The sequence below is a fragment of the Panthera uncia genome (genome assembly GCF_023721935.1).
Source record: "Panthera uncia isolate 11264 chromosome B3 unlocalized genomic scaffold, Puncia_PCG_1.0 HiC_scaffold_1, whole genome shotgun sequence".
Lineage (NCBI taxonomy): Eukaryota > Metazoa > Chordata > Mammalia > Carnivora > Felidae > Panthera > Panthera uncia.
The window spans coordinates 76,931,240-76,951,561 of record NW_026057582.1 but is presented as its reverse complement, the minus strand read 5'-3'; the positions used below and the strand labels follow the sequence as shown (position 1 = coordinate 76,951,561).

At 38.8% G+C, this 20,322-nt stretch overlaps 1 protein-coding gene across 2 annotated transcripts in view; it reads right to left on the bottom strand.

The window, feature by feature from the left end:
* FMN1 (formin 1) overlaps positions 1–20,322 on the bottom strand; it is a 427,872-nt gene that overhangs the window by 309,811 nt on the left and 97,739 nt on the right. For both annotated transcript variants that reach the window (XM_049611644.1, XM_049611645.1), the window contains one exon: positions 1,692–1,870. In XM_049611644.1, the coding sequence (XP_049467601.1) occupies positions 1,692–1,870 (179 nt within the window). The remainder of the gene's footprint in view (positions 1–1,691; positions 1,871–20,322) is intronic.

The window sequence follows — 20,322 nt, the reverse complement described above, 5'->3', positions numbered from 1 at the left end:
TCAACATCAAATAATAGAGAAATGATTTTTAAAAAAATTTCAGATTTAGAATATATTGGTAGAATATTAGAATGTAGAACATTCATTTAAAATACATCTAGAAACGATATGTAACAATATGGATGAGCAATGTAAAAGTAATTAATAGAGAAAAAAAGGAAAGAAAAAAAGGAGGAAACATATAAAATCTATGCTTGCAGGTTAAAAAAATCTCTCATTTAAAAAAAGTCATATTTTTCTCTGAAAAATACAAAGAAAATTTATCAGATTTTAACAGTTGGTATCCTTGCCTGCTGAAATTATGGGTTATTTCTTTTCTTTCAATTTTAGTACATAGTTCAAATTTTCGAAAAGGATTGTGTATGATTTTCATAATTGAAATAAGTAAAATTAAATAAACCAGAAATACATAGTTTGGCCAATGTGTTTAAAAAAACGGATAAACATTTTTTTAAAAAACACAGATGTTTCAAAATCCATTTCAGGGGCACCTGCCTGGCTTGGTCAGAGGAGTGTGTGACTCTTGGTCTCAGGGTTGTGAGTTCAAGCCCCACGCTGGGTGTAGAGATTACTTAAATAAATAAAAGCTCTGAAACACACACACACACACACACACACACACACACACACACACAAATCCATTGCAACACCTTTAGACCCCAAGCTTCTGGTAGCAGCAAATGCAATTTAGAGTAATCTGACCAATAGATGTCACTGTTACACTGCTTTCATTGACCACATCTCAAGATGCACAACCTAACTTTGGAAGGCAGGGAGACAAAACCAAAAACATTACAAATTTCCATCTCATCTCACAAAAGGCTGTAGATTTTTCATCTTTCAACTTCATTCCAAACCTCCTTTTCCAATAACTGGGATGTCAAATGCTTTTCTAAAGTGGCATCCAGTGACTATGCGACTATAATTATGAAAAGCACAAGGTTCGCTGGGTTTTTTTTTCTGGGCCTGAACATAATGAACTGGAAGGTATCAAAAGGAATCAAGGACACGAGCTTGCCAATGGGCATTAAAGTTAATGGGAAAAAAGGGAAGAGGAAGAGGAAGAGGAAGAAAGGAAGAGGGAGGGGAAGAAAGGAAGAAAGGGAGAAAAAAGAAGGAAAGAAAGAAAGAAAAGCCCTTCTTGGATTCCTAATGTTCACCCCATCTCTGAAAAGAAACTGAGAGGTAGAGAAATGTGGTGACAATCATGACAGTCTGGTCACTCTATCAGGCCATCTACAACGTGGAAGGAGCTAAAACCCAGCCTACTGCTTTGTTCACCTGTTAACGGAGCACCTGGAGAGAAAGAAAGGTTTAGAATGTGTCAGGAAGACAGGCTATTGGCATTGCTCTGGAGATTTCAGAGCCTATCAGTTGGCTAACACATGTTCTCAACTTTTTAGAAAAATGATATTAACAGGTGGCAAGCAGCAAACAGGTACTCCCACAACAAGGCAAAGCTGATATGAGGAGAGCACTCTGAAAACATTCAGGTAGACACTAAACACAGTCACTTTCTGGTGCACAAATTTCAGACACTGAGGTATATCTGTTTTCTGCCATGGACTGATTTTTAGATAATGACCTCCCCACAAAATGCAGCTTCAGCAGTTTTACAAACACAATTTCCATTAAACACATCTCAGTTGACCGCAAAGTATCACAGCTCAAGCACAAAGATTTCTACTTACATGGAGATCCAAGTACAGTTCGCTTTTGTTTGGCTTCTCCCTTTCCTCGTGGAGCAGAAATGGACAGGCTGGTCCTGCTCTATAGCCCAGGAACCATGCACTTCCATCGCTGTTGGGAAGGTCTCTACTTGCTGTCTGCTCATTGAAACAGTCCCGGGGGAAGCCCTCGGAGGAGATGCCTAGACAAAACCAGAGAAGACCATCAGTGACACAGTAGCAAGAAAAACACCAAGCGAGCCATATCTGGGGTCTCGTATATGGGCCATTTCATACTACCTCCTACATTCCTTTCTAGGGTGTGTTTTTAGAGTTTGCTTTCTTCCAAAAGTGCCTGTCTCGATTACTCTTTCTGGATCACCACTAACAAAGAGTTTAAAACATTTGCCCTCATATGCAATTTAAAAAGAGAAGTCTATTGGCTATTCTCTATGGTCACTATCCTTGCTTACCAATCCAGGCCATACAGATCATTCTCTTTCAGAACAGAGTTGGAGGATGAGAGGGAGGGACAGAAGTCGGATGGCCTGAGCTGTTGGTTTCACTACTAAAAGGTGTTATCTGAGCCAAGTCACTAGTCACTAGTGTGGGTGTTCTTATGGAACAGGAACTGCCCCATGTTCGCCTTTATTTCTGGGGACAGAAATATCGTGTGTGATGCATATTGGCACTTGGTCACTTATTGAATGAGTGACACTGCATGAGTGAACTATTTGGGACTCACTTTCCTCAGCTCCGGAATGAGGGTATTAAGCTTGTTTTTACTTAAACTACGTTAGGATGGTAATAGTCAAGGACGTGCCAGGTACTGTTTTCAGTTCTGTTCTTTAACTTTTAAAGTAACGCTATAGACAGGTAGAATTTGTGCTCGCATTTTAGACAGGGAAACTGAAGCACAAAAGAGGGTAAGCAGTTTGCTCAAGATCATAAGGTCAATAAATGGTAAAGCCAGGCATTGAACCCAGGCAGTTAAACACTAGAAGTCAGGCTCATAATAGATTATATAGCTACTGCCTGGCATTCTTGAAATGGCAATACATGTAGTACAACAAAAGGACTTCAGGGTCAAATGGTGTGAGAAAAGCTGCATGCTATATCCCTTGGAGCCACAGTTCATGTTACCATATTAAAGACCTTTAAACACCCTTTAGTAAAAGAGTTTAGCTCTGTGTGATGGTGTTTTCCAAACTCATTTGACCACAGAATCCGTTTAAAGGATACCTGTTAAGCATGTTGGAAGTCTCTAGTACTCCACTGAAACATAATTTGGAAAACACTAGATTAGATCACCTCTAAAGTCTCACGCAGCTCTCAAGTTCCTAGGCCTCTCTTAATTCCTAGTGAGCAACCTTGGCAAAATATTAAGCAACTAGGCAGAAGGGTTTAGGCTCAGTGCACTAGGCAACAGAGATCACTACTGGGTATATGATGGGGTATATTACACATAATTCTTGTAATAGTGTCTCTTTGATAGTGGCCCAAAGCCAGCCAACCACTTCTGCCATACTGAAAACCTGACGTACAAGTTACTTGAGCTGAGACTAAGTTGGCTAGCAAAAGGACTGTGGGGTAACACACTTATCCTTTACATTAAGGTAGAATTTTAGAAGAAAGAAAATTTGAAAACAGCCAAGGTTTTGCTTTTTGTTTGCTTGTTCAGTTGGTTGGTTTCCAATCACACGTCAAAGGGGAAGGTGACACAGATCACAGTGCCTCTACAGTTGCCCTCTGGCAGACTGTTGACAAAACACTTTTCTGTAGCTACCAAGAAAATAAGAATTCAAGACCTCAGGCATCTCCTCTGCAGACACAGGGTGTCTGGAAAGGCATAACCAGGCTCTTCTTTCATTTAGAAAGAGGGTTTTTTTCTTCACCCGGCCTCACCCTTTCCACATGCCCCTTGCAACCTACTCTCTAGACAGACCATCTCCTGGGCTTTTGCTTAGGGCCTCACGTGCTGCAGAGTGTCCCCACTCCTCTCAGAAGTCACAGAAAAGGGCTACTGCCTAAAAGAACCTCAGAGAGGAGCACTCTGCTAAGCACCTCCCTCCCCTTTATCCTTATAGTGACCCTGAGAGGAAGGTAGTGCTGGCTGTGCTTTACCAGATGGAGAGATTAAAGCTCCGTTTAACTTCCATTTATAAGGCTCATCCCTCTCCTAGAATATTTCTGTTTAAACCTGGCAAGAAAGAGGAAATCAACCTCTTTAAATTTATTGGTGTACTCTGAAATGTGTTAATTACTAACCACATTCCTCTTTTAAAATCCCTCCACTTTTCATTTTTGGGGTGGGGGGAGGATAGCTGATGACTTTGGATAAAGTTTACACAGATTAATAAAACAACATAAAACATAATACATACATCACAAACAACATAATATGCAATATCTAAGGCAAGACAGCCACGTCATCAAAGGCACATTGTCTGGTGACTGGAAGTTCATCACTTAGGTATAAGAGAGCGATAAAGTCCCACGATAGCATGATGGACCCAGTGTCCTTGATAAAATGCAGATGCACACACAAACACACTCCCACACCCTGTAGTGGCTAACCAACGCTTCGTTAAGGTGTGCAGTGCAGCCCAATTCACTCTCTATGCAGAGGCTAGACAACATCAAGTTTAGGCACAAACAATGAAAAATAATTTCGTTTTGGAGATAATTTTTAAAAGGCCAATTTTTTAATGTCTAATATCTAACCAGACAATATCCCTAAGAAGGAAACGCACAAGCTATAAAGGTGACACATAGTAATTTTGGTCAAGATCAGGACGACAGGAAAGGACCAAGGGCAGAAATAAGTAACAAAACTGTTATTCTCAAAAGTCTGACAAAATAGGTGCAAATGACAAATTCACCATTAGAAAGGACATGACAGACTTACAGAGTAAGTCTTTGAAGAGAGAAGTTTAATAATACCAACACAAGTTTTTTGAACAGTCAAAAATAAAGCACATGTCCATATTGATTGAAATTGGTAGTGGCCACATTACTCTCTTCAACTGAATAAACGTAATAAAGAGAGAAACATTACCTGAAATTAGGTAAGTATATTACGTCAAATAGTCAAATGTCATCTTATTTTATGACACAAATAGATTTTGAGGTGTTAGATGTTCATTGGACGTTTTGCAAAAAGCTTAAAACAGTCTCCTCAACTCAATTATGTCTTTCCCTTCCATGTGCATATTATAAGTTTGTGTTTTAATCAATATTTACTGGCTGTTTTGTTTCTCAAAGACATTTCAACAGCTTGATGAACCACACATGCACACAGGTTAATTCCAAAGCTGACCGCTGTTAATACAACATAGAGCACAGTCACAGTACAGGAAGGGCAACTTACCTTGGGACCACTTTGAAAGTCTGTGCTTTTCCCAACCATTCAAATGATGAGCTGCACTTCCTGATGCTAACCTACAACATCAGACTGGGGTTTTGCTGTCAATTATCAACACAATAGAAGCAGACAGAAAGGAAAGGTAATATGCCATTTAAAACTGGAAGCAGTCTCCATAGCTCATCTTTCCAAAATGGAGTAAGTGTCCCTACCCGAGGTACATTGGGTTATTGTTCCCACTTCTTCAGTTCCTCCCCACATTACAATTATGCACCCAAGGCCTTTTCTGGTTGCCTTTGTAGCTCCACCCATTGGCATAGACGTTGTATATTTGCCCTGGTCCATGAATGTTGGACCTGGCCTTGTGACTTGCGTTAGCCAATTGAATGTGGGCAATGGGACAAGATGCCAATGCTGAGCCAAGGCCTTAAGAGGCATTTCATGTTCTCCCCTCTTGCTCTATATTCTGCCATCAGCATGAGATAAGCACATGCTAGGGAGCCCAAATTAGACACACAGAGAAGACCCAGACATAGTCCTCCTGCCTGGAACCAACCCAGATCAGATCAAGTGAACTTCGGCCAACGAACCCTTAGGACGATGAATGAGAACAATAAATACTTGCTGCGAGCTATTGAGATTTGGGGTTTATTTACTGAAATATCATCTGTCCCCACCAGAAGCACTATATCTGTTAAAAACTTTAAACCACTTCAGCTGAGAGGGCTTAATGACTACAATATATATTTTGTAATTCCTACTAAAAACAATTATTCAATATATCAGGTTTTTAGAAAATCAAGCAAAAATTCATGGCATATCCATTTCCTCATTCATACCAAGATTCACACACAAACTACATCTCATTAGAAAAATTAACCTGGGGCGCCTGGGTGGCTCTGTCAGCTAAGCATCTGACTTCAGTTCAGTTCATGATCTCATCGTTCATGAATTTGAGCCCCGCATCGGGCTCTCTACTGTCCGCTTTGGTTCCTGTCTCCCTCTCTCTCTGCCCCTCCCCAGCTTGTGCTTTCTCTCTGTCTCAAAAATAAGTAAAAAAAAAAAAAACCCATAAAAAAAAGAAAAATTAACCTTATTTAGCTGGTATTGTCTTTAATTATCTAAAGAGTATGAATATATGTGTGTATATAATAGATATATAAATCCACTTCCAAAGAGAAGTTTGAAAACATATCATATCATCAGATCTGGACAAAAGTCCCTAAGGAACAAAATCACAGTGCCTTTCAGCCTTCCTCCTTCAATTTTCCTGTCACACTGAGCCCTCACTTGACAGCAGTGATGAAGTGGTCGTATGCTTCCAAAAGGAGAAGCGGGGGAAAAAAACCTTAGCCTGAGACTCTCATGAGTTTTTGTTCCTATGCTACAGTTCCCAAGGCCATCCATCATACTTGACTTAAAATATATTCAAAGAGGTGAAGTTTCCTCAACCGTGAATATCAGAACTGATATGTAAAGGTAGACAGGTTGTCTTCCGTTATGTTATTCAAACATGTACTTACAAGCAAGAGAGACAGCAATCTAGATGTGTAGCTAATGGAAAGTGACATCGTTAAGTACTTGTAAAGAGGGTGTAGGCCTGTGTGTAATTATTCATGCCTTTATCTAGGAAGACAGAGCTTTGGCAAAAATATAGTCTCGTGGCTGGTATCTGTCAATTTGAGATCAACACTTCCCAATCCCACTGCCCCATTTTCATTTCTTATGATGTTAAATGATACAATGTCACTAAGCAGATAGGTAGCTATAATTCTGAGAGAGCACCTTATCTATCCTTCCCAGCCTCTAACTCTCCTGATGAGAAGTACACGGAGGGAGAATATACGAGCAAGGGCAGACAGGTGGAGATGGAAGGTGGACAAAGGCAGGGGAAGGCTGTGGGCAGATCAGGAAGTAGGAAGGAATGGGCAGTAGGCTGTATCAATTTCAGAATCTTTGAGGAAAGCATCCATATCCATCAAACAAATGCAATGTCTGAATTTCTAAAGTTATGCTTAAATTCAAATGAAATGAAATAGAATTTAGAATTAGAAGGGATCTTGTATATCTCCTATCTGCTCATTTTACACTTGAGGAAACTGAAACCCAGGAAGATTGTGATCTCTCCAACATACCCACCTAGTGACAAGGCAAAACTAAAATCCAGGTTCCAGGGAAATCTTTTATGTTATTTAGAGAAGGACATTATTGCTGATCCACAGATTCGAATATTGAGGTTTGAGTAAGAAGTAGATGTGAATGGTTTGACAGATGGTGTCAAATTCTGACTGTGACCTTTACTAACTGTTTGAACTTAGTGGCATTACTAAACCCCCTGAATCTTTACTTCCTCATTAATAAAACAAAAATAATAATAACATGCCCGATAGTGAGCTGTGTTCAAAACTGTTTTCTTCTAGGAAACTTGACCTGGGCTGGGGGTGACAGACTGATTGGGGATGCAAAAAATCCCTGCTTTAAGAAAAGAAACCTGTATTCAGAGGGTACATTAAACATCACATACTCTTGTTAAGGGCTTTTTGTTTGTTTGGTTGGTTTTTGTTTTTTGTTTTGTTTTTTTTTTTTTCTGTCCAGAAAGATAAAGAAAAATTATGCTCATAAGGATTCACAGTAGCACTCCAATGCAGCAAATCCCAAATCTGCTTAAGTCCTAAAAGTAGAATTCACGTCATCAAATGCAAAAGCTCCAAGTAAGTGGCTGATCATCTCCCAAAAGAGCAGCTCCTCAGGGCATTTCATAGACATCCAATGACACATCATCCCTAAAGTCAAACACATGAGCCTAGGGCCATGAATGAAACTATTTATAGGCATTGCTTTAAATCATGTAGCATTTTAAGGAGGTATATAAATATATATGCCTAGGATTATTATTACACTAAATTCTATGATCTTTTCCTGCAAAGAATACCAATGTTAGATGAGAGACGAACATTGCTGAAGTCAGGAAACTCATTTGTGGCTATTAGTTATACTGAATATTTTAACACCTGAAAAACAGGGGTGTGTATTTAAAGTAGCACAAATAATGCTGAGTCACTTTGCTTTAGAATGGATAGAAGAAGGTAGGAACAGATGCTTCTAAACAAGGTTTGATGCAGAAGAGATCAAGAAAAGATCACATTGGGAAGTTTGTAGTATTCCCGGAGACATTAAGAACCTCTGTGCATTCTCAGATAGTAAATGCTAAGGAAATTAAATGCTGGTACTTCAAATGCCTGAGTTATCAACCCATTTTGGTATGTTTGATCGTAAGGAATAGATTTGCTTTTTAACAAAAACTATTATTGAAATGAAGAACGAGAATGAAATTTGAATCACATTTTTCTGTTTTATGTCACATTGTTCCAGTTATTATAAGAATGGTTACAGCAATGGGGAACCCAACTCTTGAAGAGAGGACATAATTACTAATTGTCTTAACATGAGGGGCATGTAAAAAAAAAAAAAAAACAACTATAAAATACTAAGGCTTGGATTATAAAATATATAATGAATAATTTTTTTCAAAAATCTCTTTCTAAAATGAAATAATCTCAGGAGTCACAAAACGTGAAGATGCATAATAAGACTGAGACAAAAAAAAAAAAAAGGCAAAGATGCCAAATTAAGGGTAAACATTTAAGAGATTAAGAACACAATAGGACTTTGAGTGTCTTGGCAAACAAAGCAAGAATGAAAAAGCATTTAGTTATTTCACTTATATTATCAAAAGGAGAAAACATACTGATCCTTCAGGGCTGATCAAGATTTTTCTGATGCTGGGCCACCGGGGTGGCTCAGTCGGTCAAGCCTCCGACTTCGGCTCAGGTCATGATCTCAAGGTCTGTGAGTTCCGGCTCTCTGCTGACAGCTTGGAGCCTGGAGCCTGCTTCGGATTCTGTGTCTCCCTCTCTCTCTCCCCCCCCCCCCCTCACTGTCTCTGTCTCTGTCTCTGAAAAATGAATAAACCTTAAAAAAAATTTTTTTAATGATTTTTCTGATGTCAAATTCTGAGAGACATTGCTGCATAATACAGGCAATTCCCACCTTAGCCTTAGCTCCATCCAGCTGTTTTGACCCACAATTGACTTCACAGAGCTAACGGCGCCAATCTAGTTGTCTACTAATAGCCTTTGTCCTTTTAACCAGAGACGTTTGGAAATTATCTTGACCGATCAATGATTTGAAACTAAAGCGACGAGTTCCTCAACAGTGCTAACCAGTGGCTGCCCTGAAACAGCCAGATTCTTAAATGGCCCCCTTTTGCCAAGGTGTCTTAGGCAACTGGTTTTCTACCTCCCTTCCTCCACCAGTCCTTAGTACTAAGGAGGAGCCCTGCACTGTAGCCCAATAACGTTAGCTGAGGCCTGATTTATCACTTTCTCTCCCCACAAATCTATTTTCTTAAGGGGGAGTAATGTCCTTTGTATGGGACATTTACTATGTGCCACACACTTTACGTACATTACACATTATTGAGAATCTTCACAATAATCATGCAAGGTCGGTTTAAAGTAATCCCATTTTAAAGATGAGACAAGTAATGAAATAGAGAAGTTAACTTTACCGAGGGTCGTGCAGTAAGTAGGAAAACTGGGTTCTGAACCCAGAGCCTAGCATTAACCTCCTATCATAAATGACTCAAAACGAAACAAAATACAGAAAACAACTATTTTTAGGTATTTGAGAGTAAGCGGTGGAGGACTATAATCTTCGAAAGAGGTACAACAAGTGAAGTGAGCCTGGGAATTCCTCGGGCTTACAGTGAAAAGGTGACTGACTTCTAGACTGAAATTAATAGGGCCCAGTGACCTATGGGATATTGTCAAGCAGTCTAACATATGTAAAATTAGAAGCAGGGGTCTAGGAGAGACATAAAATAGTTAAAGAAATACTGGCTGAAAGTTTCAAAAAATTTGATAAAAAGTACAAACTTTTAAGGAGAATACACATAAAGAAAACCATAATAAGTGACATTGCTGAAAACCACTGATAAAAGAATATTATAAAAGCAGTCAGAGAAAATAAGAATATTATATAGAAAACCAAAGAAAAGAATAATTAAAGACTTCTTGTCTGAACATTGCCAGAAGACAATGGAATGACAACTTTAAAGTCCTGAAAGATAACAGACTTAAAAAGTCAACTTAGAATTTGACATCCAGAGAAAATATCTTCCAAAATGAAAGGAAAATAAAGACTTTTTCAGACAATTAAAGGCTACACAATTCATTTTCAACTGACTTAGGCCACAAGTAGCGTTAATATTTTCCCGGCAAAGGAAAAAAAAAATCAGAAGAAAATTTGGAAAACACCAAAAATGATAAACATATAAGTTAATACACAACACGGTTTTCTCATTATTGAAGTTTTTTAAAAATATAATTAACTGAAGTAAAAATAATATATTGTGTGGTTTATAACATACGTAGATACGAGATGCTGACAATAATAGCACAATGTCAAAGAAGGAGAAATGGAAACATTTTGTTGTAAGAAGTCAGTCATCTATGTGAAGCAGTATAATTTAAAATAGATTGTGATAAATTAAAGTTGCATATTATAAATTGTAGAATTACCAGTTTTTAAAAATGGTATCTCCAACAGTAGATATAATATGGAATCCTAGAAAGTACTTGATCCAAAAGAAGATAGAAAATTACATAAAATGGAAAAAAAACAAATGGAAGTTAGATTAAAACTCAATTATACTGGTAGTTACATTAAATGTAAATCACCTCGGGTGCCTGGGTGGCTCAGTCGATTAAGCAACTGACTTCGGCTCAAGTAAGATCTCAAAGTTCTAGAGTCCAAGCCCTGCCTCAGGCTCTGTGCTGACAGCTCAGAGCCTGGAGCATGCTTCAGATTCTGTGTCTCCCTCTCTCTCTGCCCCTCCCCGACTCGTGCTCTGTCTCTCAAAAATTAATAAACGTTAAAAAAAATTTTTTTTAATGTAAGTCACCTAAAAACTCTAATTTAAAGTCAGAGTTTATCAGACTGGGTAAAAAAGTAAGAATCAACTATATGCTATCTACAAGAAACTCATTTTAAATATAAAAGTATAAATAGGTTAACAGTAGAAGGATAGAAAAAGTTATACATACAAACATTAATCACAGAAAGCTTGAGTGGCTATACTAATACCAGACAAAAATAAACTTTGAAATGAGTTATGTTACCAGGGATAAAGAAAGAAGTTTCATAATGATAAAGGAGTACTTTATTAGAAAGAAATAGCAGTCTTAAATTTGTTTGGTAACAAGTTGGTAACAGAACTTCAAAATACATAAGCAAAACTATCAGAACTGGTCCAGTTCTGATAGTTTTGTGTGTGTGTGTGTGTGTGTGTGTATGTGTATCACACACAATTATATTTGGGGGGTTCTCTTTTTTAAGTTTATTTCTTTATTTTTTTAAAAAAAATTATTTTAACATTTATTTATTTTTGAGACAGAGAGAGACAGAGCATGAACAGGGGAGGGTCAGAGAGAGAGGGAGACACAGAACCTGAAACAGGCTCCAGTCTCTGAGCTGTCATCACAGAGCCCGACGCGGGGCCCGAACTCATGGACCGTGAGATCATGACCTGAGCCGAAGTCGGACGCCTAACCGACTGACCAAAATAAATATGTCTTTATTTTGAGAGAGAGAGAGAGAGAGACAAAGAGAGAGAGAGAGAGAGAGAGAGAGAACAAGCTGGGGAGGGGCATAGAGAGATGGGCAGAGGATCTGAAGCAAGCTCTGCACTGACAGCAGAGAGTCCAATGTGGGGCTCAAACTCATGGACCATATCATGACCTGAGCCAGAGTCAGACACTTAATTGACTGAGCCATCCAGGCACCCCATATTTGGAGATTTCAATACTCTTGTCTTCGTAGTTAATAGAACAGGCTGAGAGAAAATCAGTAGGAATATAGAAGAACTAAACATTATTACCAATTTTACCTAATTGATATTTATGAGATACACTATCTAATAACTACAGAATATATATTCTTTTCAAGTGCATATGGAATTTATCAAAATTGTCCACATACTGGGCCAAAGAAGAAGTCTTAATAAATCTGAAAATAAATTTTATGATCAATATCATAAAAAATATGTTTGCTAATACATGGAATTAAATTCTGATACCGGTAACAGAAAACTATCTAGAAAATCCCAAATATTTGGAAATTAGACTCCATACTTCAAAAATTACTTTACAGTTTACAGAAGAATCATAAGGGAAATTAGAAAATCTTTGAGATGTAGCTAAAGCAGTGATCAGAGGAAAACTTATAGCCTTACTTAACACTGAGTGATGGCTCTTCTTCCATACTAGTCAACATCTTATTTATTTCCTGGACTAGGGGATATCAGGCACAGTTGATGTATGGTCAACTCACAGAAAACAGAGGATTCAGTAACCATCTTCTTCTTGAATGCTAAATGCTGAAGTCTTAGCCTTTGTTGCCCCATTAGGCTTCCAGAACACTTTTAGTCTCTATGGTAGACAGGTACTGGAACATTATTTTGGAAGAAATAAGACTAGCTCTAGAGAAAGAACCTGGAGATATTAACACTGCCTTCAGTTCCTCCATAAACTGCTGTCCCAGATCACTCTACAGTGAATATCAAATGCAATAAATACCCTTTCATGGGCACTCAGAGCTTCCAGTCAGATTTTTAGTCCCCAGACCTTAAACACGTACAGACAACCAGTGATCACAAGACAGCTGAGTAGAACATCTAACACAAAAAGCAAGAAAGCAGAGAGCAAAAGAAGAAAGAGGTTGTGTCACTCCATACCTACTGTATCAAGATTTTGGTGCTGGCTACTTTCTTCGGCAACCACATCTCTTGCTACATAACCCTCTTCCATGCTCAAATCCTTACTAGCTTCCTGTAATACTGCCCCGCCCTTTCCCTCTTCTGGCCTAGGGCTAGTAATGGCTTTTTGCTCTTGCTAGTTTCTGGGAACCTCTCAAACCCAAGCTGGCTTTCTTAATTGGTCTGGACATAATCTCTTCATTAAGTTATTTTCAGTTATTTAATCCCTTTTGAATGTACCATCTATTTTCTCCCAGGACTCTGACTGATAGAGTAATTGGTATCAGGAATGGTGTTTATTTCCTACCCTGTAGCATGTCTGTGTATTACTAAAGCATCTAGGGTGCTTGCTGCCTGATGCTCACCATACCCAGTTAGAATAACAGCAGCAATATAATGGGCCAGTGTAACCTTTTGAGAGAAATCAAAACGATCAGACTCTTTTCAGATTATATTACAATAGAGAAAAGGTAAATTGTCATTGCCCTAAAGACAATAATGGTACACTGCTGTCCCTTTCAGATGAAGATTAATTGATTGGCATGAAAATAAAGCACTTTCTAAATCAATAAATGCATATTAGCTCCCAGAGGCTATGTTGATATATTCAGTAAGTATACCATATCTGAAACAGCGCTTGCAAACTGCTTCCCATGTAATTACATTTACAAGAATCCAGTCGTTCTCTAAAAGCCATCTGTTTTCTCACTAGCCAAAAGAGAATTTAAATGGGAGTATGGTATAAATCAGCATCCCTGCATCTTTCAAATCTTTGACGGTGGCACAAATCTCTGCAACTACCCCCGAGAATCATAGTGTATGCTTTCAACTAGTAGGAAGAATATGGTGCCATTCCTCTCAGAACATATAGGTCTGGGAACCAAAGGTAAACTAGCCCTCACACTACTAAACTTAATAAATCACTTGCATAATTTTTGCTTCCTATCCTTGCAACCTTGGGCTTACTGGGTTTGAATCTTAGCACCCTAAGGAGAAATGCTTCACTAGAAAACATGGTCATGGTTTCATTAGGAAGCTAAGAGTCCAACTTGCACATTTTTAGGCTCTCATGCATTAGAGATACATGTATTTGATTTCAGTGTCTTACAAAATGAGTTTCTTTCATAGAATATGGTTGAACTAGATCTAGAGTATTAAGCTTCCATAGTCAAAAAACAAAACAAAACAGTAGTAAATCTAAAGCTATATACTTTGAAAAACATTATAGAACAAAGAGTATAGAATGAATGTCCTCATATTAATATTAAAAGGATAGAAAGAAGCTACTATGAAACAAATACTCTCCAGGATTCCTGGTAAAAGAGTAAATTGGAATATACCCTTGCAGAACTATTTGGGAATATATATCTGAAATAGGGGTTGACAGTTAACGGCCCAATGGCTGAAAACAGTACACAGGCTATTTTTGCATAGCCTCTGAGCTAAGAATGGTTTTTGTAGCTTTTCATTTTTAAAGTTTACTTTTTATTTTTATTATTTATTTTTGAGAAAGTGAGAGTGTGAGCCAGGGAAGGGCAGAGAAGAGAGAGAGGGAGGAAATCTCAGGCAGGTTCTGCGCTGTCAACTCAGAGCATGACATGGGGCTCAGACTCATGAAAGTGTGAGATTATGACCTGAGCAGAAATCAAGAGTTGGGTACTTAACTGACAGAGCCACCCAGGTGCCCCTGCAGTTTTCATTTTCAAAAAGCGGAAGGATAAAGGGGAGGGGTAAAGAGTGAGGGTGGGAGAGGAGGACGAAGAGAAGCAGCAGCAGACCCATTATGGCCTGCAAAGTCAAAAATACTTACTATCGGGCTCTTTACACAAGAAGTTTGGGGGCGCCTAGGTGGCTCGGCTGGTTAAATGTCTCACTCCTGATCTCGGCTGAGATCGTGGTCTCATGGTGATGATGTGGAGCCCTGCATGGAGCCCCACATCTTGCTCCGTGCTGAGCTTGGAGCCTACTTGAGATTCTCTCTCTCTCTCTCTCTCTCTCTCTCTCTCTCTCTCTCTCTCTCCTTCTCTCTGTCCCTAACCCGCTTGCTTTCTCTCCAAAAAAATTTAACTGAAAAAAGAAGTTGCTTTCTAACCTTCTAAAAAGTTACACATGTTCCTATCCTTTAACCGATGAAAATTGGCTTGTGCGCATCTATCCTAGAATAATCATTTTGTTATTCAAGATCTATTATAAAGAGATATTACAAGATGTCCATCAGGAGGCACCTGGGTGGCTCAGTTGGTTAAGTGTCCGACATCAGCTCAGGTCATGATCTCCCAGTCTGTGAGTTCAAGCCCCACGTCAGGCTCTGTGCTGACAGCTCAGAGCCTGGAGCCTGCTTCAAATTCTGTGTCTCCCTCTCTCTCTGCCCCTCCCCTGCTTATGCTCTGTCTGTGTCTCAAAAATAAATAAAAACATTAAAAAAATAATAAGATGTCCATAAAAGTATGATTTATGAAAATGTGAGAAACTAAATGCCATAAACACCATATAGACCCTTGCTCTTAAAATTATTCCTCTTGGTTCGGTGCTGAATTAGACACTGTGGACGGCCAAAAGGAAAAACAGCAAAGAATTCCATTTCTCCAAAGGGTTTCCTTTCAAGTTCAATGGATGGTTCACACTCTGTTGTATTCATTTGGAAATATTTTTGTTGTTTCTCATTCACCCTTCAAACTATAATATGCCCCCAAACAAAACAAAACAAAACAAAACAACAACAAAACCCCTAAGCCACCAAAATGAGTTTCATGTTTTCATATAGAAGATGAGAAAAGTCAGGATCTTTTCAGAATGTTTTGTTCAGCTAATTACAGTATAATCCTTTGTGTTGTGAATCTATATGGTCAAACATAAAATTAACCCTAATCATGTTCAATTTAATGACTTGTTTTTAGCATTTTATCACTATCTGGAAATTGCCTTTTTCCTGAGGGGATTGCTATTAGCTCAAATGTGATTTTACTATGTCCTGGGGCTATTGTCTTACCAGAAAAACACAGCTCTGATTTAAAATGCATGTCAGTAGAAAAATCAATTTACTAAAAGAAAAGTAACCTCATAAGCAAATCTTTCAGGAAAGCAACTGATCCATAAAGTGAGCTAAATCTATACTAAGAATAGACCTGAATTCATTATATATTTTTCAGTCAAAAAGAACTTATCACTATATTCGAGTTCATTTCTCTGGAATGATTCCACCAAACAAATAATAGAATAGGAATTTTTGAGTCTAGCATTGCTGAAAAATTATAAATAAGAACAAGAGTGTCAGGAATGACTTCTGAAAGAGCAAAGAAGACTGGCTGAATTGTATTGCACGGATAAGTATTTCAGGAGTAAGAGTTTTACTGCGGGTTTACATTTTGTTTATATACACAGAAGTGGACTTCCTTGCCAAATTTTCACAATTTGTCACTTAAAATAGTAGTATGACCCACTGCAGTGAGTTGTTGCTAATGAATGGAAGCACCAAATAATTTCTTTTCTCTTCCTTTATTTGAAATGACAGTTCTATCTACTAATGAGAGGGATGTAGAGGGAAAGCCACAACAACCACCCTAGTACGAGGTTAGGGGGAAATGACATACCAGAGGATTCAACACAATTAAAACAGAAGTTATACCCAAGATGGCTCCAACCATTGAGAATGAAGGGAAATGAAAATACATTTACTAGGGAAACTAGTAATATGTATCAAGTTATTCCTGGAGCAATGAAATCCAGCTAATTTGATCCTAAAATAATTTTGTGATTTGCGATGGAATCAAGGATAGTCTGAATTAACTGAGAAGAGAAAATAACAAAGGAGAAAAAGATAATTTGATGTAAATTAGTAAAGATGCTACCTTGTTGAAGGGATACGATGTTGTTTTCTTTTTTATTTATTTATTTTTTTAACGTTTTATTTATTTTTGAGACAGAGAGAGACAGAGCATGAACAGGGGAGGGGCAGAGAGAGAGGGAGACACAGAATCGTAAGCAGGCTCCAGGCTCTAGGCTCTGAGCCATCAGCCCAGAGCCTGACGTGGGGCTTGAACTCACGGACTGCGAGATCGTGACCTGAGCTGAAGTCAGCCGCTTAACCGACTGAGCCACCCAGGCGCCCCGATGTTGTTTTCTTCATAGTAATTAAAAAAAATATTTATACTGTTAAAACATTGTTAATTTGAATCTTACTATTTGCACCATTAAAAGAAAAAGCAAGAAGAATGTTGAGATCTCATTGTGATGGCTTCCATGGCGAGCAGAAGGTAGACTGACCCTTCTCAAGGGTTCTCAAAGATGGTGGGGCTGTCCTGGGAGATGGCATTTTGTAAGCTCCTAGACAGTCTCAAACAGGAAGCACATGCTCTGACCTGAGGACCAATAAATGATGGTATCTTTTTCACTTCCTGGATACAAAGGACCAAAAATTGAGGTGTTAATATTAGATATTTTTATTCTGGTTCTACCAATTCTAGGCCAGATGCTGTAGGTGCTCTGGATGCTCAGGATGTGCTCCCATTGGGCAGGCACGGGAGGCAGGGGTCCCCTCCAGAATTAGAGACTTTCTCTGGGTCATTTTGAGCTCTTCCTGCCAGAAAGAGGCAAAAAAAAGGGCGGGGGGAGAAGGTGGGGTTATGATTAATAGGTAACATGATTTATCCTATTAAAGGGAAACAGAATCACTGGGGATTCGGTCAGATATGAGAGGAGTCTGAAGGTTAGCAGGTTAGCAGAAGACTCTCATAATGTTATCTATTCTGGACTTTCTTGGGGACCCCACTCCCCCAAGAAAAATTCAAAGTGGCTGAAATGCTGGCTAAAGTCAAGAATGACTTGAAATGAGTAATGAATGGGGGGAAAGACAGTACAGTTTATGGCCCTGCAATTAGGTGGATAAACAGGGAATCTTGACTAAATTTGTGTTTTCTTACATAATATTGGGATACCTAGAGACTGACAATTACGTCCTGTTTTCTCTTTCAATAAATACTATTTACTTTCTCTTCTATTTCTTCCAGAGTCCATTAGTTTACATCAGTGCTTAACAAACACAAAAAGGCTAAGCAATGAGAATACCACAAATTTCATTTGGCCTTGCCTCTATGGCTTAACACAAAAAGGTGGGGGGACAGCTTTGTTTAACATGTACTCAGTTTTAGAAAAATTTCTAAATCCCATTGTATGAATCTATTAGCCTTGAAAGAAATCTAAAATCCTACGGAAGCATCTCCAAATCTTCAAATCCAGTGGCTAAGTCTCAATCCTCGTTCCATGGAACCTCTCGGTAGCATCAGGCAGAGTTGAACACACTTTTCTTTTCCTTGAAATTCCTTTCTAGAAACCACATCCTCAACACTCTGGAAGTTTTCCTCCTAGTTCACTGTTCACTCCTTGGTCACCCTGCAGGCTCCTTGGTCTCCCTACTTCTAAATCAGTGTTCTTAATCTTAGTACTGCTTACACAGGGGGAGGTGGGTGTTGGGGGGAAGGGGTGGTGCTAGATGATTCTTTGTTGTGGAAGGATATTCTGTGCATTGTAGGGTGTTTAGCAGCATCTCTGGCCTCTATGCACTACTTACCGGGAACACCTCTTCTTCCTCCCCAGACAGTTGTGACAATTAAAAATGTCTCCAGATATTGCCAAGTGTTACCTAGCAGAGAACCATGGCTCTAAATGCTTCAGTCCCCCCCAGATCTGCCCCGGGCCCCTTTCTCTTCTCCATCTTTACTCACTTCCTTGGTCACCTCATTCAATCTCAAAGTTTTAAATACCATCTAAATTCTAGTGACTTCCACGTTTATACCTCCACCCAGACTTCCCTCCAGTCTCATGCAGGCACTGACTGCTCACTGCATGGCTGTCATGCCTCCCAAACTCTTGGTTTTCCTCCTAACCTTACATCCTCAACCTTCCATCAATTTTCACTCTGTTTCTAAGATTTAAAACGTGCTTCATCGTTGGGTCCTCTCTTTCTCCTGCATTCCACATACATTTTATCAATAAGATGATTTTGCTCTACCACCAAATAGTATCCAAAACCTGACCACTTGGCATATTGCTAACACCCTGTCTAAGCCACCATCTACTCTGATCTGACCAACTGAAATAATATCTTTCAGCTCTTCTCCCTTCTTCCATGCCTATCCCCTATAATGTTCTCCAAAAGCATCCATGGGATCTTGTAAAAATCTCACACCATTCCTCAGATCAAAACCCTGCAATGGCTTTCCATCCTAGTTAAAAAAATAAATACATAAAATAAAATAAAATTTTAAAAAAGGCAATTCCTGGCCTTAAAGAACCTCACCTAAGCTGACCCTGTCTACCTCCTTCTCTCCATCTCCTACTCTCTCCCTTACTAACTTCATGCATTCCTGCCACCTCAACTTTCTTGCTGTTCTATGTGCAAAACAACTTCACTTCTTCCTCTGGCATTTACATTGGTGTTTCCTCTATTGGAATTCTGTCTCTCCGATCATCACATGGCTGATTTCTTCATATCACTCAGGTTTCTGCTAAAATATCCTTTCAGCCAAGAAGTCTTCTCTTCGCTGCCCCTCTTCCCACATTTCCCTCTGAAGTATTTTATCTGTAATACTTACCTGGAACTATGTAAATTACTTAGTCTCAGACGAAGTTAGGTTTAAAAAGATATAAATTAGGTTTCAGCTTGGATGCTCTGTTACCAGGATTGAATGGTTAGAACGCAGCATTGGCAAGAATTCTGAAGCCATGTTCAGGCTCAGTGGGAAAGAGTCTTATGATTGATTGGCAATGCCTTTGCTGACACAGGAGGGAGGAGTGGCAGGGTGTGTGCCTTGTTTTTGCCATCCTTTAACTAAGCCCTCTGATTCTTCTTTTGTCTGCTCATTCTTTGGCAGTTCTTAGTCACTAGCATCTTCGTCAGTGTAACAAGAAAACAGAAGGAATATGAAACTCGATCAGATAACTTAACTAAACAGTTGCTGCTTTTGCAAAAGTTTTGGTGGAGGGGAGGAAACCACATAAGGCTGAAAGATATGCTGAAACACTCAGTAAGTATGAATCAGCTATGTATCTCTTAACTCCCACAAGTAGAGAAAGGAGATAATGGTGTACAAGAGAGAAGGAGATGACTTCAAAGGACTTTTTATAAGAGAGTGAGATTATCTTTCTTACCTTGCCCTTCAAGAAAAGATATATTGAGTGATGAAATTATGAGATTACCTCTTGGAAGACACTTGAGTCTTTGTCATTAATAAAACATTGCTTTTATTTTCTAATTCCCTAACTCTGCTATTGAATGATTAAGCAAGGACAGGCCTAGAGACACTAAAGATAGAAAAAGAAGAAAAAAAGGCGAAAGGATAGAAAAGGTCATATATAACAAAAACTTCCCAACCATCCAAATTCCTCTCCGCACTCTTAAGAAAGGTCAACTGATAGCCCTTGGCTCCTGACATGTAACTATATCCTGCTCCTCTTTTGATGTTCTCACTGAGAGGTAT